The sequence below is a fragment of the Lissotriton helveticus genome, chromosome 6, assembly GCF_964261635.1.
Source record: "Lissotriton helveticus chromosome 6, aLisHel1.1, whole genome shotgun sequence".
Lineage (NCBI taxonomy): Eukaryota > Metazoa > Chordata > Amphibia > Caudata > Salamandridae > Lissotriton > Lissotriton helveticus.
Genome location: NC_136067.1, coordinates 284243324 through 284269734, shown reverse-complemented (window position 1 = coordinate 284269734; position 26411 = coordinate 284243324). Strand labels below are relative to the sequence as shown.

Sequence of the window (26411 nt, the reverse complement as noted above, 5' to 3'; positions counted from 1 at the left end):
CACAAATTAAAAATATTAACTTGTATTCATAGACTATTCTTATTCTGTCTATCTATTAAACATTAGCAAAAATACCTTACGTGCTTGTGGTTATTTTTACCAGACAGTGTTCTTAAAAGAATGCAGCCTAAACTATATTTATGGCTAGATCTGCAGAGAAATAAAATAATAATATTCACTATATGCACCAAATCTTTGCTCATAGTATAAAGTGCTTCATGTCTCTAACTTACTAATAACAATCTTCAATGTTTTTAAGTATTGTCCTCTTCGCTTGGTCTTATTTCTTTATAGGCACAGCTGCTGCCCTTCATTGCACCAAAGCTTTGGGGAAAGTTCCAGAATTCCAAGGTGAGTATTCGTAAAAGTATATTTATTCTCAAAGATCGTTTTTTGTTTATGCGTGCTAAAACGATGACAGCATCTTGCCTTTAAACCCCTTGAATCGCTTTTGGTTGAGCAAGTGCATTGAATCCAAACTAAAGTAATTATAAAATCAAGTTCGTAAATACCTTAATCCCTTTGAAAGCGCTTCCGATCATGCACGCGATAATCTTACTTGAACTTCTCTTTTGTTTTGTGTTTGAGGTCGGAGCAGAAAGGAATCGGGACCGGAAAGAGGATTCACCGTGTTGGCGTAGCCAAGGAGACCCAAACAGGAATGGAAGCACCGAAGAAGAGATCCTCTCGTTGCAGGAAGGATGCGGAGACGAGACTGGAATCCAGGTGAGGAAGAGGACCAACGAGCGCAAGCACAAGTGATTGGGTTTCAAGGGTGGGGTTAATCAGTTGGAGAGGGAAGAGAAACGTGGCTCACATGTTTTAACTGCTAACCAGACCGGTGCAGATTATGAAAATTAGTTCTTGGCCTGACAGCGTGACCTTTAAACAAATGCATCCGGAATTCTCATATTAGAAAGAAGCACAGGCAAGTACAATGTTTGTAACCAGACTTTAGTTCAGGTGACTGGGGCAACATAAAACAAACATAAGTAAATACAATGATCCACTAAGCTTTTAGTACAAACAATGGAGCCTTACTGATATTCTGCATATTAATAATTATACAAAGGCAATTGTAACAACTATTCCACAAAATACACAACCATAGCATGACTTTAAGTTGTTCTTATGACACAGTATGAGGCTGAGCTATGTTCTTTGTACAAACCCTAACAGTATGTGCCAACATTGCATCTGCGTGCTGTACTTTTACTCCAGCAACTGATGCTGACAATGGAATGGTAGATGAAGGAAGTGCCCCAGATAATTAGTTTAGTGGGTGGATGTCATTGCTGCCATCCTGGATGTCAGGATGGTTAGAAGCATTATTGCCAACTATTGTGGCTCTACTAACATTTTGTTGTATTATACACTTGGTTGTAGCATGTTGTAGGATGATAGGTACAAAGGCGGGAGGGTTATTTTCAGTTAGGACATCAACACAAGTAGTAGATTCTCAGGGCAACACATATGACTTTTTGCCAAATGTCGACCAAGGTTTGGATCAAGTAGTTGAAATATCAACTAGAGGGGGAAATGTTATGAGAAATATAAAATGTGAAAACACGGCACAACCGCAAACATCAGTAGGGAGCGTCAAACAGTGATATGTGGTAAAAGAACAGTGCAGGCCCTAACCTCGTGCTGATGAGGAAGAGGTGAAGAGTTTACTTTAGAACAGAGTGCATGGCCTGTAAGTTCATAGTGAAAGGAAAAAACGTGTTTAGCAAGCTTAACCCTTTCACTGCCAGGCCTTTTACCCCGGGTGCCACACCCTTTTTTGGTTATTCGGGGTAGTTCTCACTTTGGCCCCCATCATTTTTTGTCCACATAAGTTATCCACGCCAAATTTGCGTCCTTTTCTTTGAACAGGAAAAGGACTGCAGCACAAGCTGGCGATAAAAGGAGCACTTCCTTACGTCCATGGACCATGTGCCATGCACCATGTGGTGCATGGCACACAGTGCATTGAGGTGAGTAGGGGCAGTATATGTGCCTCCAGGGCCACTTTGAAGTAGCCCACAAGGGATCGGGTCCTATTTGGGGTGCCCAATTACTTTACTTTACCACAGTCTGTACACAAGATTGTTCTTGCCTGAAGAGGCTGTCAGAAGGGACATCCAAATACTGATGTCCTTTCTGAGCCGCGAATCTGACCACTGCCCCGTCGGGATCTGAGATCCTGTCGAGGCAGCAGTCTGGACTCCGCCTGCCATGGGTCCGACTGCCTGCATCAAAGTGCGGCAGTCGGACCAAAGGGCTTTCAGCAGTCAGACTGCCATCAACGGCCTGTCAGTGTGCGGTCCGACCGCCATAATAATCAGACCCTTAGTTACGGCACTCTTCAACAAAGGAAACATAAGCACTAAAGCTTTAAGGGGAATTAAATTGTTGGAAATTTCCCTTTTTAGGGTGCTTTCCCTCAACTTTTTGCTTTTCTCCTTCTTGGTTTTCCACTGATCTATGACTATGTTTATGCCTTAGGATTTTGAGTGCTTTTGACGCTGCCATTTAGTGACAAAGCGCTGTGCTTGACATATACATACTGGTGATTGTATACATGATTGGCTGCTTTGAGTTAGCTGTAACACCCTTGATAAGACATATACATAGTAAATTTAACTCAAATGCTCCTTCCTGGGCCTTCAGCACTGGTTGTACCACCCATGGATGCAGCTCTTCAAACGTGCCACCAATGGATGCAGCTCTTCGAACGTGCCACAGGTTGGCCCTGGCGGGGCCTTATGTGCAGGTTATTATTACTTGACTTGGTCTTTGAAAGCTTCTTGCCAAGGTTCTGCATGTTTCTCGCTGCATCAGAGTACTCTTTGGCGGCAGGGTGCGGTGGCAGGAAGAGGCAGGGCATGTGCGCTACATACACTGGTAGTGAATGTCCCGGAGGGTGTGTTTGCTATGGTGGGGCCTGCTTTTTAGATTGAACAACATGGGTGACCAGTGGAAAGGCTATTGAACAGTATTTTCTACGTGCAGAAAAGTAGCAGTATAGTGTTTGATATCGATGAGTTAATAATGGCAAATCCTCTCTGGGCAAGTGGATTTGGTATTACTAATGTGGAAATGTCACTTTGGGAACGTGGGCATTTCTGTGTTTGTGTCTCTGTGTGCCAGTCAGCCTGTTTCCAATTCACATCTGGGTGCTGGGGGGACAGCTACATCTGTGCATTTCTGATAGAAGGCCATAAGCTGGGCTCAAGAGAAACTGCAGACCTCTAATTCTGACTCTGGGGGGCCTTCCTGGGATGGGTAAGAGGGGGTGGAATTGGCACCTGCATTCCAAGGGACACTGTCTAGGCCCCACTAAAGATATTGATCAAGCCTCCCAGGGTAGGATGGCAGACAGGACAAAATTTAGAGAGGGCCTGTGTATTTCAAAGGTGGCCTTTTGAACTGATCTCATCTTCAAAGGCCATTGTGGGTATAACAGCTAGGGCTTTGCCCTCTGGAGATTCGCTTTTGGGATTGGATCCATACTACTCTGGGACATCGACAAGAGGACCTATTGGAGCAGAAGGGACTGCAACAGGATTATCTGTGGCTTGTGGTGGCCTGGGGCTTTCGTGTTCCAGAAAGGGGACTATCCCTTGGTGGATTTTGCCTGGATGTTGCTGGCCTGCAGCTAATTGCCAACTGTTGTGTCGTTGGTCCCTGAGCACTCTCCAAGGGCTGGTTGGCTGGCCTCCTGTCCACGAGATCCCAGGGACAGGAAGATTCCACGAGATCATAAAGACCACGCATAGTGCAGCAGAAACGAGTACAAGTGATCGTCAGTTGGGACAAGGACCTCCCTGACGTATGCCATAATCACACTGTGCAAAGAAGTGTGCCCGTAAACTTCAGTGGCCCACCTGGGCCTGAAACCTGTGCTAGCTCGCACTCCGTAGCATATGGTGTTCAAGGGGTGTTGGGGGAAATCTGCTGAGTCCAAGGGACCCAAGCTGGAATCCTAGACTGTCTCCAACTTCCAGATCGGGAAGACGACAGTACCTGACATCGCTGCCTCTGTCAGAGGTCGCCAACTCTCTCTCCCCGGACCCCTGCCACAAGGTACTCTGTTGTTGAGAACATCGTGACTGGACCGGAGGGGGCTTGTAATCGTTGTGTTGCGCTCCTTACCTAGTCCTGCTGCTTTTCAAATCTGCTGGCCCCTGTCTCCATAACGCTGTAGCGCGATTAGCATTGGCATAAATTAGAATTTAATTTCAGCGCTTTTTGCCGACTTTAGCACTGTGCTTAATTCACGCTGTTGTAACGCTATTTGTGTGATATTTGCATTAATTGATTAGGAAACCGTTCATTGTTGCGCTTTTTCCTCACATTGTCTCAATATTTCATTTGTCTTTGTGCCTGTCTGCAGTTTCGTTTTCTCTGCCATTTTGTTGTTGTTGTGCCTGGGAGCCCGTCCTCTACAGCCCGCCCCGCCTCCCAGCTGATCCTCCCTCCCACTGACTGCATAGCCCGCTCCCGTACTCGGAAGCGCTGTGACCGTCCCGACGCTGTTGGTAGCGGTCGCTCCCCAAGCTCCCTGCTCTCTTTGGTATCGTTGTGTTGCGCTCCTTACCTAGTCCTGCTGCTTTTCAAATCTGCTGGCCCCTGTCTCCATAACGCTGTAGCGCGATTAGCATTGGCATAAATTAGAATTTAATTTCAGCGCTTTTTGCCGACTTTAGCACTGTGCTTAATTCACGCTGTTGTAACTCTATTTGTGTGATATTTGCATTAATTGATTAGGAAACCGTTCATTGTTGCGCTTTTGCTCACATTGTCTCAATATTTCATTTGTCTTTGTGCCTGTCTGCAGTTTCGTTTTCTCTGCCATTTTGTTGTTGTTGTGCCTGGGAGCCCGTCCTCTACAGCCCGCCCCGCCTCCCAGCTGATCCTCCCTCGGCCCTCCCCCTCCCCCTCCCACTATCCACATATGACTGATGCCTTTTCTCGCAGCGTTTACGCGCAGCGGTCGCGCCCCATGCGCGCCGAAGTTGCACCAAAGGTAAGCCTGTCTACGCCCGTCCGCGCCTGGACCGCGCCCAGCGCCAGACCCCCTGGCCCCCACAAACCGCACTCCTCCCGCATAACATATGATGCCGCCACCCTCCTAGCCCTTAATCCCGGACGAACACCTCAATGCTACGAGGCTGCCCCAGGACACACCCACGGCCCCTTCGCCTGCCACTCCTGCAAGTTCGCCTGCATCAAGACCCACACCAAATCCTGCAACCCCAAACACAGCTCCGACTCCAACCACCTGAAATGCATTCTGCTGAACACCCGCTCGGTCCACACACATGCCACTGAACTCTGGGAACTACTCAACACTGCTTCACCGGACATCGCCTTCCTTACAGAAACCTGGATGAACGGGTCATCAACACCAGACATCGCTATAGCCATCCCAGACACCTACAAGATCATCCGAAAAGATCGCACCAACCAAACAGGAGGAGGCATCGCCATCGTCCATAAGAACACCATCAGAAACACTACCAGCTTCGACGATAACCTTGCAACCGCCGAACACCTCCACTTCCAGATCCACACCGACCCCAGGACTACACTCAGAGGAACCCTCATCTACAGGCCACCAGGAACCCGTAAACAATTCAGCGAAGACATCACTGACTTCATCAGCCCACATGCCCTCACCTCCGAGAACTACATTCTACTGGGAGACCTCAACTTCCACCTGGAAAAGAAAAACGACAGCAACACCACCACCCTTCTGGACAACCTAGACAATCTCGGACTCAAACAAATTGTTGACACCCCCACCCATGTAGCTGGACATACGCTAGATCCAACCTTCACCTCCAGCAAGCACATCTCCTTCGATCACACCACAGCTCTCCACTGGACGGACCACAGCTGTGTTCACTTCAGCTACAGAACTACTTCGACCCACAACCCCCCACAACCTATTCCGCGAAGAAACTGGAACAAAATCACCACCGACCAACTCCTCACATCGCTCAACCAAAACCCTCCCACCCTCTCATCAGACCCAAACCAAGCCGCCACCAAACTCAAACAATGGATCACTCACAGCGTTAACGAATTAGCACCCTTGAAAAACCATCAAACCAAATAGGGCAGCAAAAAGGCCGCCTGGTTCAACGTTGACCTTAAGAAATCCAAGAAACTATGCCGTACCCTAGAGAAAACATGGAGAAAAAACCCAATCTCGGACAACCTGACCACCTTCAAGACAGCCACCCGCAAACACCACCAATTGATCCGAGCCACCAAGAAATCAGCATTCAAGGACCGACTCGACAACAACGCCCATAACAGCAAGGAACTATTCAACATCGTCAAAGAATTCACCAACCCCACCGCAGCCTCAAACGACATTACTCTCTCCCAAGACCTCTGCGATTTGTTATCTTCTTTCTTCTACAACAAAATTGCCGACATACATAACAGCTTTGAGAACATTTCCAAAGAACAGTCCACTCCACCCACCTCCGAACCTAAACCGCCCTCTAACTACCTTAGCGCCTGGAACCCAATCACCGCTGAAGACACCATCCGCCTAATGAACTCCATCCATTCAGGTTCGCCAACCGACCCCTGTCCCCACCACATCTTCAACAAAGCAGACTCCATCATCGCACCCCATCTCCGTGATGTCATCAACTGCTCCTTCAACTCCGCTACCTTCCCAGATAGCTGGAAACACGCCGAACTCAGCGCCCTCCTGAAGAAACCCACAGCAGACCCCTCAGAACTGAAAAACTACCGCCCCATCTCCCTCCTCCCATTCCCTGCCAAAGTCATCGAGAAAGCCGTCAATAGCCAGCTCGCCGCCTTCCTTGAATCCAACAACTCCCTCGACACCTCACAGTCCGGCTTTCGAGCCAAACACAGCACCAAAACTGCCCTCATTGCAGCGACTGACGACATCCGAACACTATTGGACAACAGAGAAACTGTTGCCCTCATCCTACTCGACCTTTCCGCCGCCTTCGACACAGTCTGTCATAGCACCCTCATACAACGCCTCAACAACATCGGCATACAAGGAAAAGCCTTAGACTGGATCATCTCGTTCCTCGCCGGAAGAACCCAAAGAGTCCAACTTCCCCCATTCAAATCAGAGGCCTCCGAAGTCATCTGCGGAGTACCACAAGGATCATCACTCAGCCCCACCCTCTTCAACGTTTACATGAGTCCCCTCGCATCCATCGCGCGACAACACAACCTTAACATCATCTCTTACGCTGACGACACCCAGATGATCCTCTCCCTCACCAAAGACCCTTACACCGCCAAAACCAATCTTCGCGAAGGCATGAAAGAAGTAGCCGAATGGATGAAAAACAGCCGCCTAAAACTTAACTCAGACAAAACGGAAGTCCTCAAACTAGGATCATCCCCCTCTGCCTGGGACGACTCATGGTGGTCACCGGCCCTGGGCTCAGCGCCCATACCCACAGACCACGCACGCAACCTAGGCTTCATCCTAGACTCCTCCCTCTCGATGACCAGACAAGTCAACGCCGTCTCATCTCCTTGCTTCAACGTACTTCGTATGCTCAAAAAAATCTTCTGTTGGATCCCCACCGAAACAAGAAAGACTGTCACCCACGCACTGGTCACTAGCCGATTGGACTATGGAAACACCCTCTATGCCGGAATCACAGCCAAATTACAGAAAAAACTCCAACGCATCCAAAACGCTTCGGCCAGACTCATACTGGACATCCCTCGCCAAGCTCACATTACCGGTCACCTGAAAGACCTCCACTGGCTTCCCGTCAACAAGAGAATAACGTTCCGTCTCCTCACCCACGCACACAAGGCCCTCTACAAACTAGGACCCGAATGCCTCAACACACGACTGTCCTTTTACACACCCACCCGCCAACTAAGATCCTCCAATCAAGCCCTCGCCGCAGTTCCACGCATCCACAGATCCACCATGGGAGGAAGATCCTTCTCCTACTTGGCGGCCAAAACCTGGAATTCTCTACCCTCTCACCTCCGCCTTGCACAGAACCACATTTCCTTCAGAAAGGAACTTAAAACCTGGCTATTCGATAAATAATGCACACCCTCCCCCAAGCGCCTTGAGACCCTCTGGGTGAGTAGTGCGCTATACAAATTCCTGAACTTGAACTTGAACTTGAACCTGTGTGCACCCATAACTGACTGCTTGGAGCAACTGCAGCTCACACTTCTGTGTGAGGGGAAACATTTCTCCAATTTGAAAGTGTGGCAGCTTCCTGTGGTGCAACACCAACAGAGGGTTTCATAACCATTATTCCTATGGAAGGGAAGAATGCAATGTTATGAAAAAAGTACAGGCCAATCTCATTACTAAACTTGGACTGTAAACCTTATGCTATAATACTCTCCACCAGGCTACATATCTAAACTCATACACCCATCACAAGTTGGATTCTTAAAAAATAGACTATTCAATGACAATGCAAGATTACTTTGCCACGTCATCGAGAAAGCGAATCTCTCTGCTCCCCCACAGTAGCAAGTACACTAGATGCGGAAAAACTATTTTGTAAGGTAGATTGATGCTATCTAAACTGAGTCCTCAGGAAATGTAACTAGTGTGAACAAAAAGAATGATAATGGCAACAAAGGACTAGGCAACACTATGCACTTGCCCGGTCCCTCTTTCCCTGAGCCATTCCTCTACAACCTGAGGGAAAACACAGAAATAAAATGGATGTTAAAATTGGAAGAACCACTATAAACATAGCTGCCTACTCAGATGATATCTTAATCATCATGGAAGACGCTCCCACTTCCATAACTGCCTTAATGTCATCAATCATCGAATGCTCCTTGGTTTGGTGCTACTCACTCAATAAAGAGAAATCTGAGGTTAAACTTCTAAATAACCACCGATCTAAAGAAATATTAGAAGACTCCGGCCTTGCATGTCAACCTAACTCTATGAAACATTTAGGGATACAATTTACCAATAACCTCATGGCCACCATCAAACACAACAAACCGAACACACTCAAAAAGATTAATACATTACTAGACGATTGGTTACCCAATTTTCTTTCATTGTGGAAAGAGCTGAAACTCTGAAAATGATGATAACCCCATTCAATTGGTATGCTCTCCCTGACAATTTCAGAAGACTTCCTACTCAAAATGAAAAATTTCCTAGCTATCGTAACGAAAAGTTTCAATTCTATTAAGGACTTGGAGGCGAGGATTATGCTTTTTCTTTCTTTACTTTTATTAACAGCAGCCATTTTAAAGTCATCACAACAACAACTATTCCCATGATACATCGGGAATAAGGTAAAAACAATAGAGTGTCCACGTCCAGAGTGTCTCCTGCTTCCTGCACCAATCACAGCTTCATCAAGGTGCTGATAGTCCTCCCTCAGTGTCCAACCTTCCTCTTTCATTGCTGTGGGTCAGCCAGTTCAGAGGTTTCACGAGTCCTGTTTCCTCGTATCTCCTGAAAAGCAAAGCAGAGCATAAGCTACAATCACAGCATCACATGACAGTTGAGTATCATAAAGCATTAAAACAAAGTACTTACTCCAAAACGGGGGAGGGTAGGAACAAGAGACTTTGTACCCTGGGTGGGATAATCCTCGCCTCCGAGTCCTTAATAGAATTGAAACTTTCCGTTACGATAGCTAGGACATTTTTCATTCTATGGCAGGACCGAAGGCGAGGATTATGCTTGTTTAAAGCTTGCTCACCACCAAATGAGCTATATCAATAATCGGTTTAAAATAGAACCGCTTAAAAGTGGAGTCTGAAGACCAATCCGCTGCATTCAGAATGTCTTCCAGACGAGCTCCTAGGGTAAACGCCTTAAAGGCCATCGCACCTCTGATGGAGTGGGCACCAAAGATTCAAAGATCAATGCCAGCCTCCTGCATGACCCACCTCACCCATTGGGCAATGGTTGGAGACGAAACCGCTTTATGAGGTTTCCTAAGTGCAATGAGCAATTGTCATTCCTCTGGAGGACGGAACACCTCCAACATCTCCTCGTATGCCTTGAGGCAAGCCACTACACACAGCTTCGGGGAGTCTGGGAACGCCGGATAAGAAATAGATCGTGTCCCACGCTTTGTCCGCCTGCAGACTGTAAAAGTAACCCCAGTCAGGGAAAAAATCCGGTTGGTAACATCAAGGGCCCTGACATCAGAAACCCTTCTCCACGAGATAAGACAAAGGAGCATCGGCAATTTCGCCGACAGCTCCTTCCTAGAGAGGAATCGATTTGGTTGCCACGACAGGAACAAATTTAAAACCCGGTTAACATCCCAAAGTTGAGAATACCGGGGTTCAGGCGGCAGCGAGAGACGAATGCCCCGAAGAAAGTGGCAGACCAAGGGGAGTTTACCCACCGGTGACCCGTTAACTACGGTGTGACCCACAGAAATGGCCAAACGGAAAGTAGTGATAGTTCTATAGGCCGAGCCTTCCTCCACCAGAGAGGCCAAACAATTCAGAATTGAGGTTATATATGTTGCCAAGGGATTGAGACTCCGTCGCATACACCAACGATACCACCTCCTTCAGGTGGAACGATAGCGCTTGTTTGTGCCATCTGCCCAAGCCTTGGACATGAATCTCTGGACTAAAGGCCAGGGACCGCTCAGCATCCCCTGTAATCCTCCACGCCATGAGGGTGAAGTGTCCCCTGTAATCCTCCATGCCATGAGGGAGAGACATCCCTGCTCTATCAATAGATAAGGCGTTCCTGCTGTTTCAAGCAGAAGCGATGGAAAGAGGGGGAGTGGGATTGGAAAACCCCAAGAAAGTTCCAGAAGAACCGGAAACCAAACTTGAGACCTCCATATCTGGGACACGAGAACCACGTCTGCTCTCTGGAGTTGAACCTGGGCTGAGACTCTTGTGAGCATGGCAAACGGGGGGAAGGCATAGCCCTGTTCGTTCTGCCAATCCTGCAGAAACGCATCCATTTATGCTGCCAGAGGGTCCACTCTCCAACTGAAGAACCTGGGCAGCTGATGATACAGGCACAAGGCAAAGAGGTCCACCGTAAACGGACCCCAAAGGGACTGTAGATCTGCGAAACCCCCCGGATGCAATCTCCAAAGACTCCTGTCGTGGAGGTGTCGAGACTGAAAATCCGCCATCTGATTGTCCCGGCCCGGAAGGTACTCCGCCGTCACTAACACATGATGGTCTAGACAATACCTCCAAAAGTTCGCCACCATGTCCGAGAGAGCCCTTGAGCGTGTGCCCCCCAGATGATTGATATACCCGACCGCCAATATATTGTCCATCTTGAGCAGGACACAAGAACGGACCGAGTCTTTGGGCCAGCATTGGATCGCAAAGGATCCCGCTAATAGTTCCAAACAGTTGATGTGCAACCGTTGCTCAGCAGGGGACCACACACCGCCGGTTGTAAACTCGTTACACCGCTTTACCCAGCCTGATCTGCTGGCGTCGGATTCGATAACGATATCTGGCGCAGAACCGAAAATCGCACGTCCATTCCAGGCTTCCATGTTGGAAAGCCACCATTGAATCTCCTCCTTGGCCTCCACATCGAGGAATACCTTCTGGGAATAAGAGAGGCCTTTGCGAAGGTGCCCCGCTTTGAGGCGCTGTAAAGCTCTGTAATGGAGAGGCCCTGGGAAAATGGCCTGGATGGACGCTGACAGAAGACCTACAGTACGGATTATCTGCCTGAGAGAAAGATGATGTTGGACAAGGGTCCTCCGCAGCTCGTGACGGATTTTCGTAATTTTCCGAGCTGGAAGGTTGAGACTAGCGGTGACTGAGTCGATGGAAAACCCCAGGAAGGTCACCTGTTGGGACGGAACAAGCATGGATTTCGACATGTTGATTACGAAGCCCAGACCCTGCAACAAGTTTACCGCTGTCTAGAGCTGACGAGCCAGGACCGTGGGACAATGCGACATGAGTAAAATGTCGTCCAAATAAACTATGAGTCGCATCCCGTACGCCCTCAGACGTTCTATCACCGGACGCAGAAACTTGGTGAAACACCAAGGAGTGGAGGAAAGTCAGAAAGGGAGGGTGGCGAACTCGAACACCTGGCCTCGCCAAAGAAACTGAAGGAACCTCCGATGTGGAGGAAAAATCGGTATGGTCAAATACGCGTCTTTTAGGTCTAGCCGTGCCATCCAGTGCTTGGTCTGAGTAGATCGCGGAGAAGATGGATTCCCTCTATCTTGAAGTGTCTGTAAATCATCCACTCGTTGAATTCACGTAAATTGATCACAGGTCTCTGGCCCCCATCCGCCTTATCCACCACGAAAAGATTGCTGACAAAGCCGCGAGCATGGTAAGTGGACTGCACAACTGCATCTTTGCGTAAAAGAGATTGGACCACCTGATCGACCAAAGCGTCGTCCTCTGCCGATAACACTAGAAGACATGGAGGAACCCGCTGAACCGGATCCCTGCGGAATTCTATATGGAAGCCTCGGACAGTTTGGAGCACCCATGCGTCGCCTGTGACAAAAGTCCAAGCCTGGAAAAAATGCGCCAGCCGCCCCCCACTTTTAGTTGGGAAGAAGGGAGAACACTCACCGGAGAATCTGAAGACGCCTCCTACTCTGCCACCACTGTTCTTCCCTCATCGTCCCCTCGTCTGGTAGAAGTTCCTGAATCTGGCCTGGTCCTGATAGGTTACCTGGTTGGAGCCTCCTCTCTGTTGGTTAGGGCGGCCGGACGAGCGGCCCCTGCCTCGACCAGCCTCTCTGAAAACCCGCGGGCAAAAAACCTTTCAGATAGACGTCTGTGCTCTGTCCAAAGAAGTGTACGTGTTCACAATCTTACGCGAAAGGCTATCTTCCAACGGAGCCATCGCCTGCTCCACCGCTTTGTGTATGGAGGAATCTACAGCATCGTAGAAATCCTCGTCCCACTGCAATGCTGAGAGAGGGTCTTCTTCCCACTTGCCATCCTGGTCATCCAGGTAAGTATTTTCGTCTTAGGACTCCATGACAGAGTAGAAAACATGCATTGTGAAGACAATAAGGGTGAAACAGTACGTGGGCCACTAGTGCTGTCAGGCAGAGGGGAGCTCCGCAATAAGGAAGGCTGGGGGTCAGCCACGATGTAAAGAAGCCAAGCTTGCGTCTGGGAACAAGCCCGGGACCCAACAGCCCTGGTGCAATAAGTAAACGGGCAGCCTGTCCAAGAATGGGTTCCAGCAGGACTCAACCTACGAGTACAGACTCCTAGGAGCGTTAGAATAAGACCTACAGTACGGACCCCCGAGACTGGGCAGCAACCGGCAACTCAGTCTCCAACAAAGTACTGACGTATTTAATTTGGGTATTCAGGGGGCGTGAAGAAGAAAAGGCTGCCTAATGGCAGAAACACAGACCGTGAATGATGTCACGGACAGGCAGAAGCTCGAAACTGCTGTGCGATCCGAGATCCCAACGCGTGGAATGCGTGGAATCTCTGGAACGCACAGCAGTGAAGAGGACGCAGATGAGCGCCCTCTAGCGGTGACAGCACAACCCTCGAGCCGCACCAACGCACCGCTGCTAGGGAGGAACACTCCCATGGCCGTAGAACGAGTCAACCGAGTAGCGGTTAACTTGTTTAGTAAGCAACTCACAAAATTTAATGAAATTGACTAAAGGAAAGGCATAAATCAAGCAACCGCTCAAAGAAGAAACGGCGCGCGTGACCAAAATGGCGACGCATCCGTAGCGCGAAAGCGCCGGAATTCCTGAGGAGAAAAGAATTAAAACTCCCCAGAAACCAGCAATGAGCTTAACCTATAACGCTGGGTCAGCGATTAATGAACAAGTGAAAATCTATTCAAGAAATGCTTACAAATGAAAGGCAACAGCTATGTCACAAACTGAGAGAACAATAAAACGTGACTTATTTTTGGCTGCAGCAGCAATGAAAGAGGAAGGTTGGACACTGAGGGAGGACTATCAGCACCTTGGGGAAGCTGCGATTGGTTCAGGGAGCAGGAGACACTCTGGACGTGGACACTCTATTGTTTTTGCCTTATTCCCGATGTATAATGGGAATAGTTGTTGTTGTGATGACTTAAAATGGCTGCTGTTAATAAAAGTAAAGAAAGAAAAAGCATAATCCTCGCCTCCGGTCCTGCCATAGAATTAGCACCGTATTCATCAATTTCATATGGCAAAATAAAAAAAAAAGAATTTCACTCAAAAAACTCCAACTACCAAAAACATTGCTGGTATTGGCTTTAACTGTAGGAATTACTAAAATGCTTACTTATTTAAACAAGGCTTTCTTCAATGAGGCAGACTATACACCAATATGGGTCGATTTGGAAAAGTCTTTAGTAAAAGGAAAACCCATTCTTACATACCTAACGATGAAAAACTTTCACCCATCTCACTCTAAATACATCATGAATAACATTAAAAATGGTCTTTTAAGACCAGACCATTGCTCCAAAATAAGAATCCAAAATTCTAATTTGGTCTCCCTCTGGCAAAAACAGAAAATTTAAATTATGGAAAGCCAGCCCTATGGGCTAACTGGTCAAAGAAAGGAATTAATCTGGTCAAACACCTATTTGCTGAAACAGTTCCACTCCTTTTCTCCACCTTGCAAGAACTCTACATGTTAAGACAACCTAGACGTTTACAAGTTTCTAAAACTAAAGGAGCAGTTAGCAAAGTACCCAGACTTGAATAAGGACCCATCTCTACCTACTCTTATTTCCAATTTATGTAAATCTGGCCACATAGTTTCAAAGGTCTACAAACTGCTCTCACCAAAATCCACTAAGCTACACTTGCAAAATCAACAAAAATGGGAGACAGAATTAGGCAAAAGATACATAAACTATGAATGGAATGTCATCTACACATAGCCTTTCATGAAACAATATCACCAATGCTCTCAGATTAAAATTATGCTCATCCATAGAACATTTTAGATCCCCCCAAAAACTACAAACTCAAACTAAGACAAGACCCTAACTGCTAGAATGCAGTAACCATAAGGAAGACACTGCACACATGCTATTCTACTGCCCCACACTTCAAAAGTACTTATTTTATTTATTTATTTAATTGAGGTTTAATATAGCGCGAACATGACCCTTTAGGGTATCAGAGTGCTTTACAGGGATAAACACATTACGTACAGTATAGGCATAGGCAAAATGCAAGGATGGAGGTAGGGAATTGACTACAGTATGATAAAAGTCAGAGCTATATACAATAAATAGTACAGTACCAAAATCAGCTAGTGACATGTCAGCAATAAAACAAGGGGAACAATTTTTACATGGACTGGGCCAAGCAATGCAAGAGATTATGCACAGAAACATAGGCCATGAGAAGGGGAATGCGCAGTAAAGGAGAGTTAATGGAGGAATTAGCTCATTAGGAAGGTTTTCGCTTCCTTTTTGAAGCGCAACAACGTGGGAATTCTTCTGATGGAGGGAGGTAGCGAGTTCCAGATTCTTGGTGCGGCCCCAGAGAAAGCTCAGTTATATGTTTTTGCATCACAAAAGTGGAGTGGCTGGAGCACACGGTCTCTGGCGGACAGGGAATTTCTGGTTCTCCCAGATAACACAATTTTCTGGGCTTGATACTTTGGGGTGTTCGTGTATAAGGCTTTATGAGTGATGCAGGCCAGCTTGAACTGGATTTTGCCTTCAAGTGGAAACCAGTCCAAGGTCTTCAGATGTGGTGGAATGTGGTCAAATTTTTTTGAGCCAGATAAGAGTCTAGATGCTCCATTGAGCAAGCTTTTAGCGGACCATCAAAGTCTTTGGGAGGCCAAATAAGTGAAGCAGCCGTATTCACTTCTGGAGATAACTAAATCCTGAACTGCGGTGTTTAGGTCGGCAGTATCAAGGAAGGGTTTTAGCTATTTCAAGTAGCTCAGATGGAACCTTGCGGTTTTTGCAATCGAGTTGATGTATTTACGCATACTCAGATTACTGTCCAAGGTTATCCCAAGCCATTTGGCAGAATCCACTATGGTTGGCGTGCAGTTGAGTGCTGTAATCAAGTTAATCCATTCAGGGATGTGATTGGATTTTTTTGGGAGGGAGACGAGAAGGAATTCCCTTTTTTGGGCATTCAATTTGAGCCATTGAACAGTCAGAATTAAGGCATCATTCAGATAGGAAATCTCCTCAAGAGAAGGGATTTTGATGTATATCTGAGTGTCATCGGTGTACATGTGGAAGGAGATGTTGACCGTGCGAAGAATTTCAGCTACTGGTTCACAGTAGAGATTAAAGAGGGTAGGGGACAGAGTGGAGCCTTGAAGGACACCGATAGAGATCAGGAAAGGAGCAAATACGTTGTTGTTGTTGACTAAAAATCTCTTGGTGCGGTTCTGGAGGAAGGAACCAAACCATTTGATGACGGTACCTCCTAGGCCCATCCTGTGTTCGAGTCGTTCAAGAAGTTTCTCATGGTTGACGGTGTCGAAAGCTGAGGAGAGGTCAAGAAGGATCAAGAGACACGTTTTGCCTTGGTAAAGGGCTAGGAGAGCATTGTTTCCGATGTGAAGAATAGTGGTTTCAGTGCTATGCCCAGACCTGAACCCAGATTGGAAATCCTCCAGTAAATTACTAGAAGAATATCTTTGATTTCATTGAAATTACTCTGGGTTTTACACCCTCAACTGAATTTTTTAACAACTTGACCCACAACTATCTAAGAAAACATATAAGACTCTCCTAGACTTTATGCTAATACTGGCCTGCAAAAAGATTCTCTCCAATTGGAAGAATGCTAGTGTTGTGTCCTTCCACATGTGGCGAGAATGAATCACGTTCTTTAGAGGACCAGAAAATATTTCCTTACAACTCACACCTTGGTGTTCTCCCAACAATCCTATGTGGGACTTGCTTGACGCAACTATTCGTTGAACCAAACCACCCTAGAATGGTAAGCAGCCATGACAACGCGGGCATTACCCCGCGCTGCCATTACGACGCTGCTTTTACAACGCAAGTCGTTGCACTGGAGGGCGCTGTTGGAAAAGGAATAGTTTACTTTTCTATTCCAACACCTTCCCTACTGTAACGTGGGCTGGAGTTGGAATAGAAAATTAAACTATTCCACTTTCCAGCGCCTTATAGCGCGAGTCTTTATAACGACTTGCGTTGTAAAAGCAGCGTCGTAATGGCAGCGCGGGGTAAAAGGGTTGCCATGTCATACATCCCCTAGAATAGTATCTCTCCCCTTTTATTTTGACACAATATTCTGTGATACTCACTCCATCATAGCTATCTTTTCACTCACTAAATGGCGCAACTCCTAGGGAACGGATCATTAGCTTACTCACATTTGTTTATATGAGAAGTTAGCTGGGCACTGTTATTTTCAATTGTGCGCTGTAAATAAAAAGCTTATCTGAAGTGCCTGGAGCACAGTCTATTTCTACTTCTTGCTCTCTATACTACCTCATTATTTCCTCTCACTCTTTTCTTTTCTTTCCTTTACTCATGTCCAATTTGTACTCAGTCAACTCTATCACAATATTGTCTCAATGTCAATGCACAATCTTTTCCTTTGTTTCTTATCAGACTGTATCATATGTTTGATTATGCAAAAAAGAAAAAGAAAGTATTTGAACTCAAAAAAAGCCTCCTATGCAACATTATTATTAAGCGTTCTTATATAGCGCTCGATTACCCGTAGGCATCTCGGCGCTTGCCTTGGGAACCCGTCCTGGTTTTTCCCTGTGAGATACCCGTACTGGGCATCCCCAAGGTGAAAGCCAGGCATCCCGCCGCTGGGGGGCCGTAGTGGAGATTAAGCAAGCTAATGCCCAGAGCTGCAGAGTGTGAACCTGTGACTCGAGTAGGCACTGAAACGAGAATTATTGAGTCCGTGGATATTTGGGCTCAAGACCCTGCCGCGTCGGGAATTGAACCCTGGTCCCGGGAATGACCTCTGCTTCAGGATCTGCCGGCTCTAACCAGTGAGCCACACTTCTCCACATTGCAAGTCAATGTAGGAATTCATTGCTAATCTCGCTCTTAACTGTTCCCTGATATTGGCACGTATGGATTTAGAGCATAGCACAGATGGAACCCACCAACGGCTTGGTAGTTGCCCAGGGGTGGGCTGTTTCGGGTAAATAAGGGGATGGGAGAAAGGGATGTCTTGTTTAGGCAGTGAGCACAGTAAGGGGCCCTGGAGCCACCTTTCTGCTGTCAAGAGTATGGTTGCCCAGATTTCTGCAACCGAAACTAAGGCAGGCAGCAGACATGGAAGTAGGACTGCAGGCTAGCAGTGGATTGACAACACATACAAAGAATATTATGACAAGGAGCTTCTGCAACATTTCTGTGTATACCCCTGAGCAAGTCCTAAAGATAGCCAGGGGGATATTTAGCATATGAAGTTTGTAATGACATAACAATGTGTGACTTCACAGGAAGTGACATCACAAACCATGACATGTCACCCTCTTAATAACTCTCATGGGAAAGGGAACGATTCTAATTACAGCCACAGCTGAGTTACAGTATTTGCTATGCATACAGATGTAAATCTATGTATATATGTAAACAATGTATTTATGTCTAATTTATACATACTTGTTCATCTACCCGTTGTCTGTGATCATAAAGCAGTGAATTTACATTAAAAGCTAACCCATACGTTTATAAACATTTACTCCTTTACATGGTTTGCAAATACATATACAACTGATGAGTGCAGGTATTAAGAAGTCACACACTCTTAACGCTGGCCGTCCATTTATATTCACAACTAATGAATATGGTGTCGTGATGACGAACGAAGTTAAATTCAATTACTTGTGCTACTTTAACAATGTGATATGGTGCATGTATTATGTTACTATGTGCATGTTTTATCAGCGCTCTTAAGTGGAACCTGAAGCCATCTGCACTTTATAAAAATAAGCGTAGTGGGAGAGCACAAGGTGACACCAGGAACACCTCTTTGCCCCTGTAACACTCGAGCGAAGGGAAGCAGGCGTCTGTCGCTAAAAGCAATGAGGGGACCCCACCTCACCCCTACTTCTACCTTGGCAATAAGTAATGTCCAGGTGTGAACCTAGGTCATGGGTTTTGCTGAGCTAGCGGTGCAATCTTACCTAATCGTCTGAGTGCAGTAAGTGAGGGCTAGTCACCTGAGTGGGAGGAGGAGACAAAGTGCAGATACAGAACAAACTTTGTGATGGTGCTGGCTTAGGGGTGGGGCTAGGGGTTAAGGTGCAGGCCTGGAGCTGCTGAAGGGATAGACTTGGAGACAGGCCATTTTGAATGGAAATGTCAGATTTACTTGGTGGCATGCTAATTTCTGTCCCCTTAACGCACAGAGCTGCCTTTCATTTTTCTTCGAGTTTTCCACGTGCCCAAGGTGCATTTAAATATTTTCTTAACTTTCTCCCCTCCGCACAGAGACTATAAACTGAAAATAAGTGTAATTAGCCTTCCCTGTAGACTCTCATTCTTACTTGGCCCCACAAAGAATTCCTGCAATTATGAGTTAGCTCTCTAGGATGGGAAGTAACTCTGCAGACCCTGGTTTACTGGGTGTAATTTCATATGGCATTCCCAATTCTTGGGGCTTTAATGAAGATTACGCACAATGTATGTAATGTAGGGTTTTTTTTTTTAATTTTTGTTTTTCCACCGAGCAGTTACAAGGTACATCATATATGCAATGTCCATTTTTCCATATAAATCACAATGTCTCCATGCGTACAATGCCATCCAAAAATATAAAACATATAATATAATCTGCGGCATATAACATATTATCCATCACACAAGGATTACCATCCGAGGATCCCACTTCTTGTTCTCTTGTGCCGTAGCTATGACCAGACATGACTATTACATAGGAACTACTGTGGCATATTGTTCAAATCAACAACTGTCACCCTTCCGTATCTATATAAACCTCTGCTTCTGACAATCAGGAGTCGTCTTGAGTTTGTTGCAAATAATCCATTAGTGTTGCCAAAAATCTTTAGGTCTGGAGGCTTGGGGTATTTCCTCCGCATATGCCCCTAGTGTTTCTTTACAATACAATAAGTCAGTTATCCAGTCCTTAAATCTGGGTGGTCTTTTGCTACCCCACTTTATGGCTACCCGTCTTTTTGCAAGTAGAAGTGTGACTGCCAGGAATTTACGTCTTTTGGCCAATTTGAGTTTACGAATTCCCAGCAGACATACCAGTGGTGTGTTTGGGATTTGTTCGGTCAGCATGATCGATAGTGCATCTGTAATTTCTTGCCAATACTTATTCAGACTGGGGCATGCCCATGCCATGTGCAGGAATTCAGCCCCAGGCGCCAAGCAGCGCAAATCTTTGTCATCCGCTTTAAGGCCGTATCAGTGTAATTTAACCCGTGTATAATATTTGGTGGATAAACTTAAAATGAATAATCTTTATATTACAATTTGATGTAAGTAATTGTAATTGTGCACAACTGTAACTCCAGTCCTCTTCGGATATTGTTTCCCCAGTTGTCTCTTCCCATCTCTTAAGCGATCTATCAGGTCCTAGGACCTGTTCGTTCTGGGAAGCGGTATATAGTCGCGTGGAGAGGTTTGTACGTGCGGGTGCTGTCAATAGTATTTGTAGTGCGTGCAGTGGTGTGGGTTCTTCCGGGAACGATTCATACAAATCTTTGACTGCTGCGCGTAGTCTTAAATATGCAAACCTCCTTAATTGTGTTTGATGTGCACATAGGGATGGGTCATTGTGTAGGATAAATTCCTTGTGTGTAAATAACATACTCATGGTCGAAAATCCCATGTCTCCTAGCACCGTCTGCATTTTCTTTTCCTGTGTTACTGAGAGTTTAGGGTGGTTTGCCAGTGGTGCTACAGCATGCCAAACCCTAGATGTGCATGTGACCATGTGTATCGTGTCCTTGGGATAACATCTAATAGGATCTGATATGTAGTGTGTTAGCCGGTTGGGATGGACGCTGTCCTTCTCCACAGCAATATGTGGTATATGGGAGTGTGATTGTGTCCAATAGTGCGCGTGATGTGCTTGCGCACAATAGTAATATAATTGTAGATCCGGGGCGGCAAACCCTCCTTGGTGATATGGTCTGGTTAAAATCTTCCAACTGACTCTGGGTTGTTTCCCAGCCCGTGTGAGGCGTTGTAGGACTGTGCGCAGTTTAGCAAAAAAGGCCTGTGTGAGCCAAATCGGGACATTCCAAAATAGATATAAAAAACGAGGTAATACTACCATTTTCTGAAGTGCAATCCTGTCCGCTAATGATAGAGGAAGTTTGATCTATTTTTCAACTTGCTCTTCTAGTCTATTCATGGCAGTTCCATAGTTTTCACTAACCACTAGGTCTGGGTCACGGTGTATCCAGATCCCCAGATATTTCACCGGGTCGGTATGCCATTGTAATGGATAGTCTAAAGTGGGCTGTGGGGTCTCTATTGTTAGTGGAATCACTACTGATTTGTCCCAATTTATACTAAGTCCAGAATATTTCTCGAATCTGATATATTCTCTTATGAGTGGATTTAAATTTGTATCTGGGTATCTGGTGTAAAGTAGCATGTCAACTGCATATAGAGAAATCCCTATGGGGCGGAGATTAAATTGTAGGGCTGCTTCCGGGTGTTTTTGTCTAATTTTACAGGCTAGTGGCTCCAACGTAAGTGCAAATAGAATAGAGGACAAAGGGCATCCCTGTCTCGTCCCGCGACTTGTTTTAATATGATGCGATGTGATGCCATTTATTCGTACTCTGGCTTTGGGTTCAGTATATAGCAGAGAAATACATTTTAGGAAAGAGGATGGGAACCCCATTCTTGTCAGGACTGTGAACATAAACTCCCACTCCACCGAATCAAATGCTTTCACCGCGTCTAGGAGGGCAGCCGCCGCAGGTAGTTCTTAAATTAAGCTGTGATACATTGTGAATATGGTGCGTATGTTCTGTGTTGTGGATCGTGTGGGGATAAAGCCGCCTTGGTCTGGCAAGACTAGGGAACTTAGTAGGGGTTTTATTCTATTTGCTATTATCTTGGCCAAGATTTTGACATCAATGTTTATAAGTGAAAGTGGGTGGTATGATTCACATTTCTCAGGGTCGTTACCAGGTTTAGGGAGGGCTTTTAGCAGGGCATCCCTTAATGACAATGGAAGGACGCCTTCCTCGTACGCTTCTTCGTACATCTCGGCTAAGCGGGCACCAGGAGGTGTCTAAATTCTTTATAAAATTCTCCCGGTAGGCCCTAGGCCTGGGGCTTTGTTGTTTGGCAGTGAATTGATTGCTTCTTTAAATTCATCTTCTGTTATATGGTGGCTAAAGTATTCCCAGTGCGTATCAGATAGCCATGCCAAGCCAATATCATCTATGTATTCGTGTATGTCTGATCGGGAAGTCGTCATTTTCATAGTGTATAGGCTAGCATAGTAAGACATAAAGCTATACAGGATGGTGGGAGTGTCATAGATTGGCACACCCTGTTCATTCGTGAGTTGCGTTATATGTGCAGCCGTATGTATAGTTTTAATTTTGTGCGATAGTGTCCTACCTGGTCTTCCCCCCTCACCATATGCCCTGGCCTTATATTGCCGTGATAGATATTTGATTTCAGTATCGGCAAATTCATTAAATGTGTCTGTTTTACGCCTAATATCTGCCAGAATTGAGGCATCCATCATAGCAGTGTAGTCCTCTTCCAAATTCCGAATTTCCCTCTCCACCATGGCCAGTTGCTGCTGTATATCCCTAAGTATTCCTGCATGTTTACTAATGCAGTGTCCCCTTATAGTTACATTAAAGGCCTCCCAGAGCGTTCTGGACCTTTTTACAGAGCCAGTGTTAAGCTGGAAGAGTCTGTGATCGCTTGATGAAGTTCACTGCGAAACACCTGATCATGCAATGCAGAATGTTGAAGTCTCCATGTGAACTATCTAGGGGTGTGAGTGGGGTTGGCAAGCTCCAGCTGCACGGGGGAGTGGTCTGACACTGTTCTACGTAAATGTTCCACTGCCTTAGTCCAAGTGCTAATTTCCTGTGTAGTCAGCCAGTAATCTATTCTGGACCAAGAGTTGTGTGTCAATGAGGTACATGTGCCTTCTTTGCGGCCTGGATTTCTCAACCTCCAGACGTCTACTAAATACCCGTCTTCCATGCCCTCCTTCAAGGATTTGGCTGAACGTCTGCCATATTTGTCGTTCCCCGATGACCTATCCAGTGACGGTCCAGGCAGGTGTTAAAATCTCCCCCCCCACAGAACAGCTGTAGGTTGGAATTCCCGAAGCTTGTTCCAGATGCGGGCATAAAATAGTGGATCGTCTACATTTGGGCCGTATACCGTAACAATCGTCAGAATTGTGCCCCCAAAATTACCTTGCAAAATAATATATCTCCCCTGGTCATCTGTCAATGTATTAAGTAGTGTAAAGGGGGTGTTACGTTTAATCAGTATTAACACCCCTCGAGCATAGTTTGAGTAGGAAGATGCCACACGGAACCCTGCCCACATATATCCCACTCTACACTCCCGCTGGGTGGGCAAGGTGAGTTTCCTGAAGGCAGGTAACGTCAACCTTGTGCCTGTCTAAGTAAGCTAGGTGCGGATTTTGGTGTCCCCTAATGTTCCAAGTCATGAAAGTCAATGTTCGGCTTTGTCTCAGGTCAGTCGCCATACGGCATAGAATGAAAAGAAAGATGCAGGAGACACTGTAGCTGTCCTGTAAGCACAGACCTGAAATAAAACTAATCTCACATTTGATGCTGCCAGGTGATTTTCTCAATTTCCCCCCCAAACTCACTTCCTCCCACTCTGCCGTTCCCATAACAGCGAAGACAATTCCCTGTAGATAAACCGTACCCCTATCCCCCAACCCTCCACATTAAACAAACAAAGAACTCAAAAACTGAAACAGGTGTGGTGATCACAAGTGGGCAGGGAGCTGCCGAGCCGTTATCACTTCTCTAGGTCTTCTGGAAGGGGGGGGGCCCATTCATCAACACATCTATGCACTACTACAGCGAGTACCACTATAAATCTAAGTACATTTACGTTAAATCCAAACTGACTGTCCATTGTAAAAGTCAAACTACAGTCCCACAGTTAGTTAGACAATACTTGACATTAAGAGTGTTGACGCTTCCGATTTACTTATCTGTGTGGTGTATTCATGCTGTGATCTCAGCATTGAAGAAGTGTCCATGCCTAATAGGAGCATAAGAAAGGTACGTGTCCGGTACATTCTCAGGATTGACCAAGTGTCTCTAGTGTATCTGCTACCGGGGTACCAGTACGGTTGGCAGGGAGCTAGTCTTCTATACAACAGGACCGTGGTCTGTTTGTATCCAGCTCATACATCTTCATTCCGCATCTGACATAACCTCTCGATCTGGCAGTCTGTCTCTTGGGGATCTTCTGCATGCTCCTTGGGGTTTCCGTAGTGTAGATATTTCATGACATCTTTAGATTCATTAAAGATCTTTGTGGACCCTTCATCAGTAATCTTAAGCCTGGCAGGGTACAGCATAGCGTAAGGGATTTGCAGGTCTCACGGCTTCTGTTTTGCTAGTCCGAATTTCTTCCCCGCCTCATGCACAGATTGTGTGAAATCTGGATATAAGGCTATTTTCATGCCCTCGTGTCATATGGTGCCCAGCTCACGAGCCTTTCGCTAAGCCGCATCCCTGACCCTGTAGTTTAGTACCTTAGCAATGATGGGTCTCGGCCAGGTGCCCAGTGGGGGCCTAGGAGCAAGGGATCTGTGCGATCTTTCAAGTATGAAGACTTCCGAGAAAGTGTCGCGGCCCAACAGCGTGATTAAGAGTTGTTCTACATATCTCTCCATGGGGTCCGTGTTTGTGGTTTCCGCAATTCCCATTATTCGAATACTGCTTCTCCTGGACCTGGCTTCTAAATCCTCGGCCTTAGCAGTTAATGCTGTCAATTGTTTGTCTATCTTGGTTTGTTTGGTGGTGATCTGGTTGCTGGTGTCTTCTACATTTGATATCCGTCGCTCAGCCATGTCGATCCTCTCAGTATGTCAATCCAGTCTCTCCGACATTCAGTCCACTCTATGTGTTAGGGAATCAATTCTGCCGTCTATGTTAGTTAATGCAGTTTGTACTGTGAGGAACATCGACTGGATATTATCCGATGGGGTGCCACTGACAGGTGTCGCTGTAGGTGGAAGCGTGTGCTGATCCCCCGCAGAGTGTTCCAGCGCTTTTTTGGAGTGGGCAAAGTTTATTTTCGGCTGGTTTTTGTCAGGTTTGCCCATGTTTACAATAGCTGTTATGCCACACGTGAGCACTGAGTATGGCGACGGTCGACACAATCAAGTTATCAATTCTGTGGCTTGGCAGGACGGTTATGCAGCGTATTCCACCAGGCAACCTTGTACAGCCGTCACCTCCAGATCGCTAGCAAGTATCTTTCAGCAGCCGGAACCCACCGGGCGGACCACTTCCCCTCCGACTGGCAGTGTTGTGTGTCATACGATTGGCAGCAATGTGGCGTCTTCGTCCTGCGCACTCTCCTGCGCCTGTTTCACAAGTATCCTAGGTCACAGTATCTGTCAATGTACTATTCCACAGCCGCAGAGGAAATCCCTACTTTCTCATTTGTGCCCCAGTTCTATATCTGGTGTCCACAGTGCTGTTACATGTCGGGGGGCATTACCCCCCACCCTTGGGCTAGTGTGATGTCTCAGTGAGGCAAATATGCATGCAGTAGCTTGACGCAGTTACAGCTTACCGGGGGTCCGACACTTCTAGCAGGCTCAGCCCAGCCACGTCCGACCTTGTATTCTATGGGCCTCATCCGAACCTCCGCTATTTCCACTGTGGACCAGGGTAGTGTCTACCAAGGTCCCAACACCTCCCCACTTCTCAGCGAGCCCAAATGGTATTTTTCTGTCCTCCCTCACGTAGGCCTCAAGTTCGCCGGTATGTAAATGGGGCTCCCGCAGCAATGCCTTTGTAAAAATGAACTCAGCGCCCGTACCTTAAGTCAGCAGAAAGGCGCGGGCAGTCCAATCGTGGCTGGGGGCTAATCGATGCACTTGCCAACTTCCGCACAGGAGTCGAGGCCTTCCCCTATCTGGCCAACGTGCCGTGCGTCTTTGTTGCTTTAAACACCTGCTTCAGTTATGTTCTATGACCTGACCTGCCTTTCACCTTAGCTGCTGGCTGTGACATCAGGCATTGTGAGGGCAGAACTCTAATAGTGAGTTCGGACATATTTTCTTTATAATGAGGGACTGGGTGCGTCAAAAGTCACCGATTATAGATAGAGACTGCCATTAATACAGGGATTACAGAATCCCATGTATTATTATGTTAATAATGACCATGTTTATCAACAGACAATTCAAACTCAATTGTTTCTCAGCACTTATTAACAGGCGTCAATCCTCCCCACATCAGGGGTGCTCATTCCGTTGTCCTACGAGTAATCAACGCTCAACATA

At 46.4% G+C, this 26411-nt stretch overlaps 1 protein-coding gene across 4 annotated transcripts in view; it reads left to right on the top strand.

Annotated features, from left to right (window-relative positions):
* Positions 1-26411, top strand: part of LOC144762505 (uncharacterized) — a 283272-nt gene that overhangs the window by 16441 nt on the left and 240420 nt on the right. For all 4 annotated transcript variants that reach the window (XM_078647727.1, XM_078647729.1, XM_078647728.1 and 1 more), the window contains exons 2-3: positions 295-351; positions 589-726. In XM_078647727.1, the coding sequence (XP_078503853.1) occupies positions 295-351; positions 589-726 (195 nt within the window). The remainder of the gene's footprint in view (positions 1-294; positions 352-588; positions 727-26411) is intronic.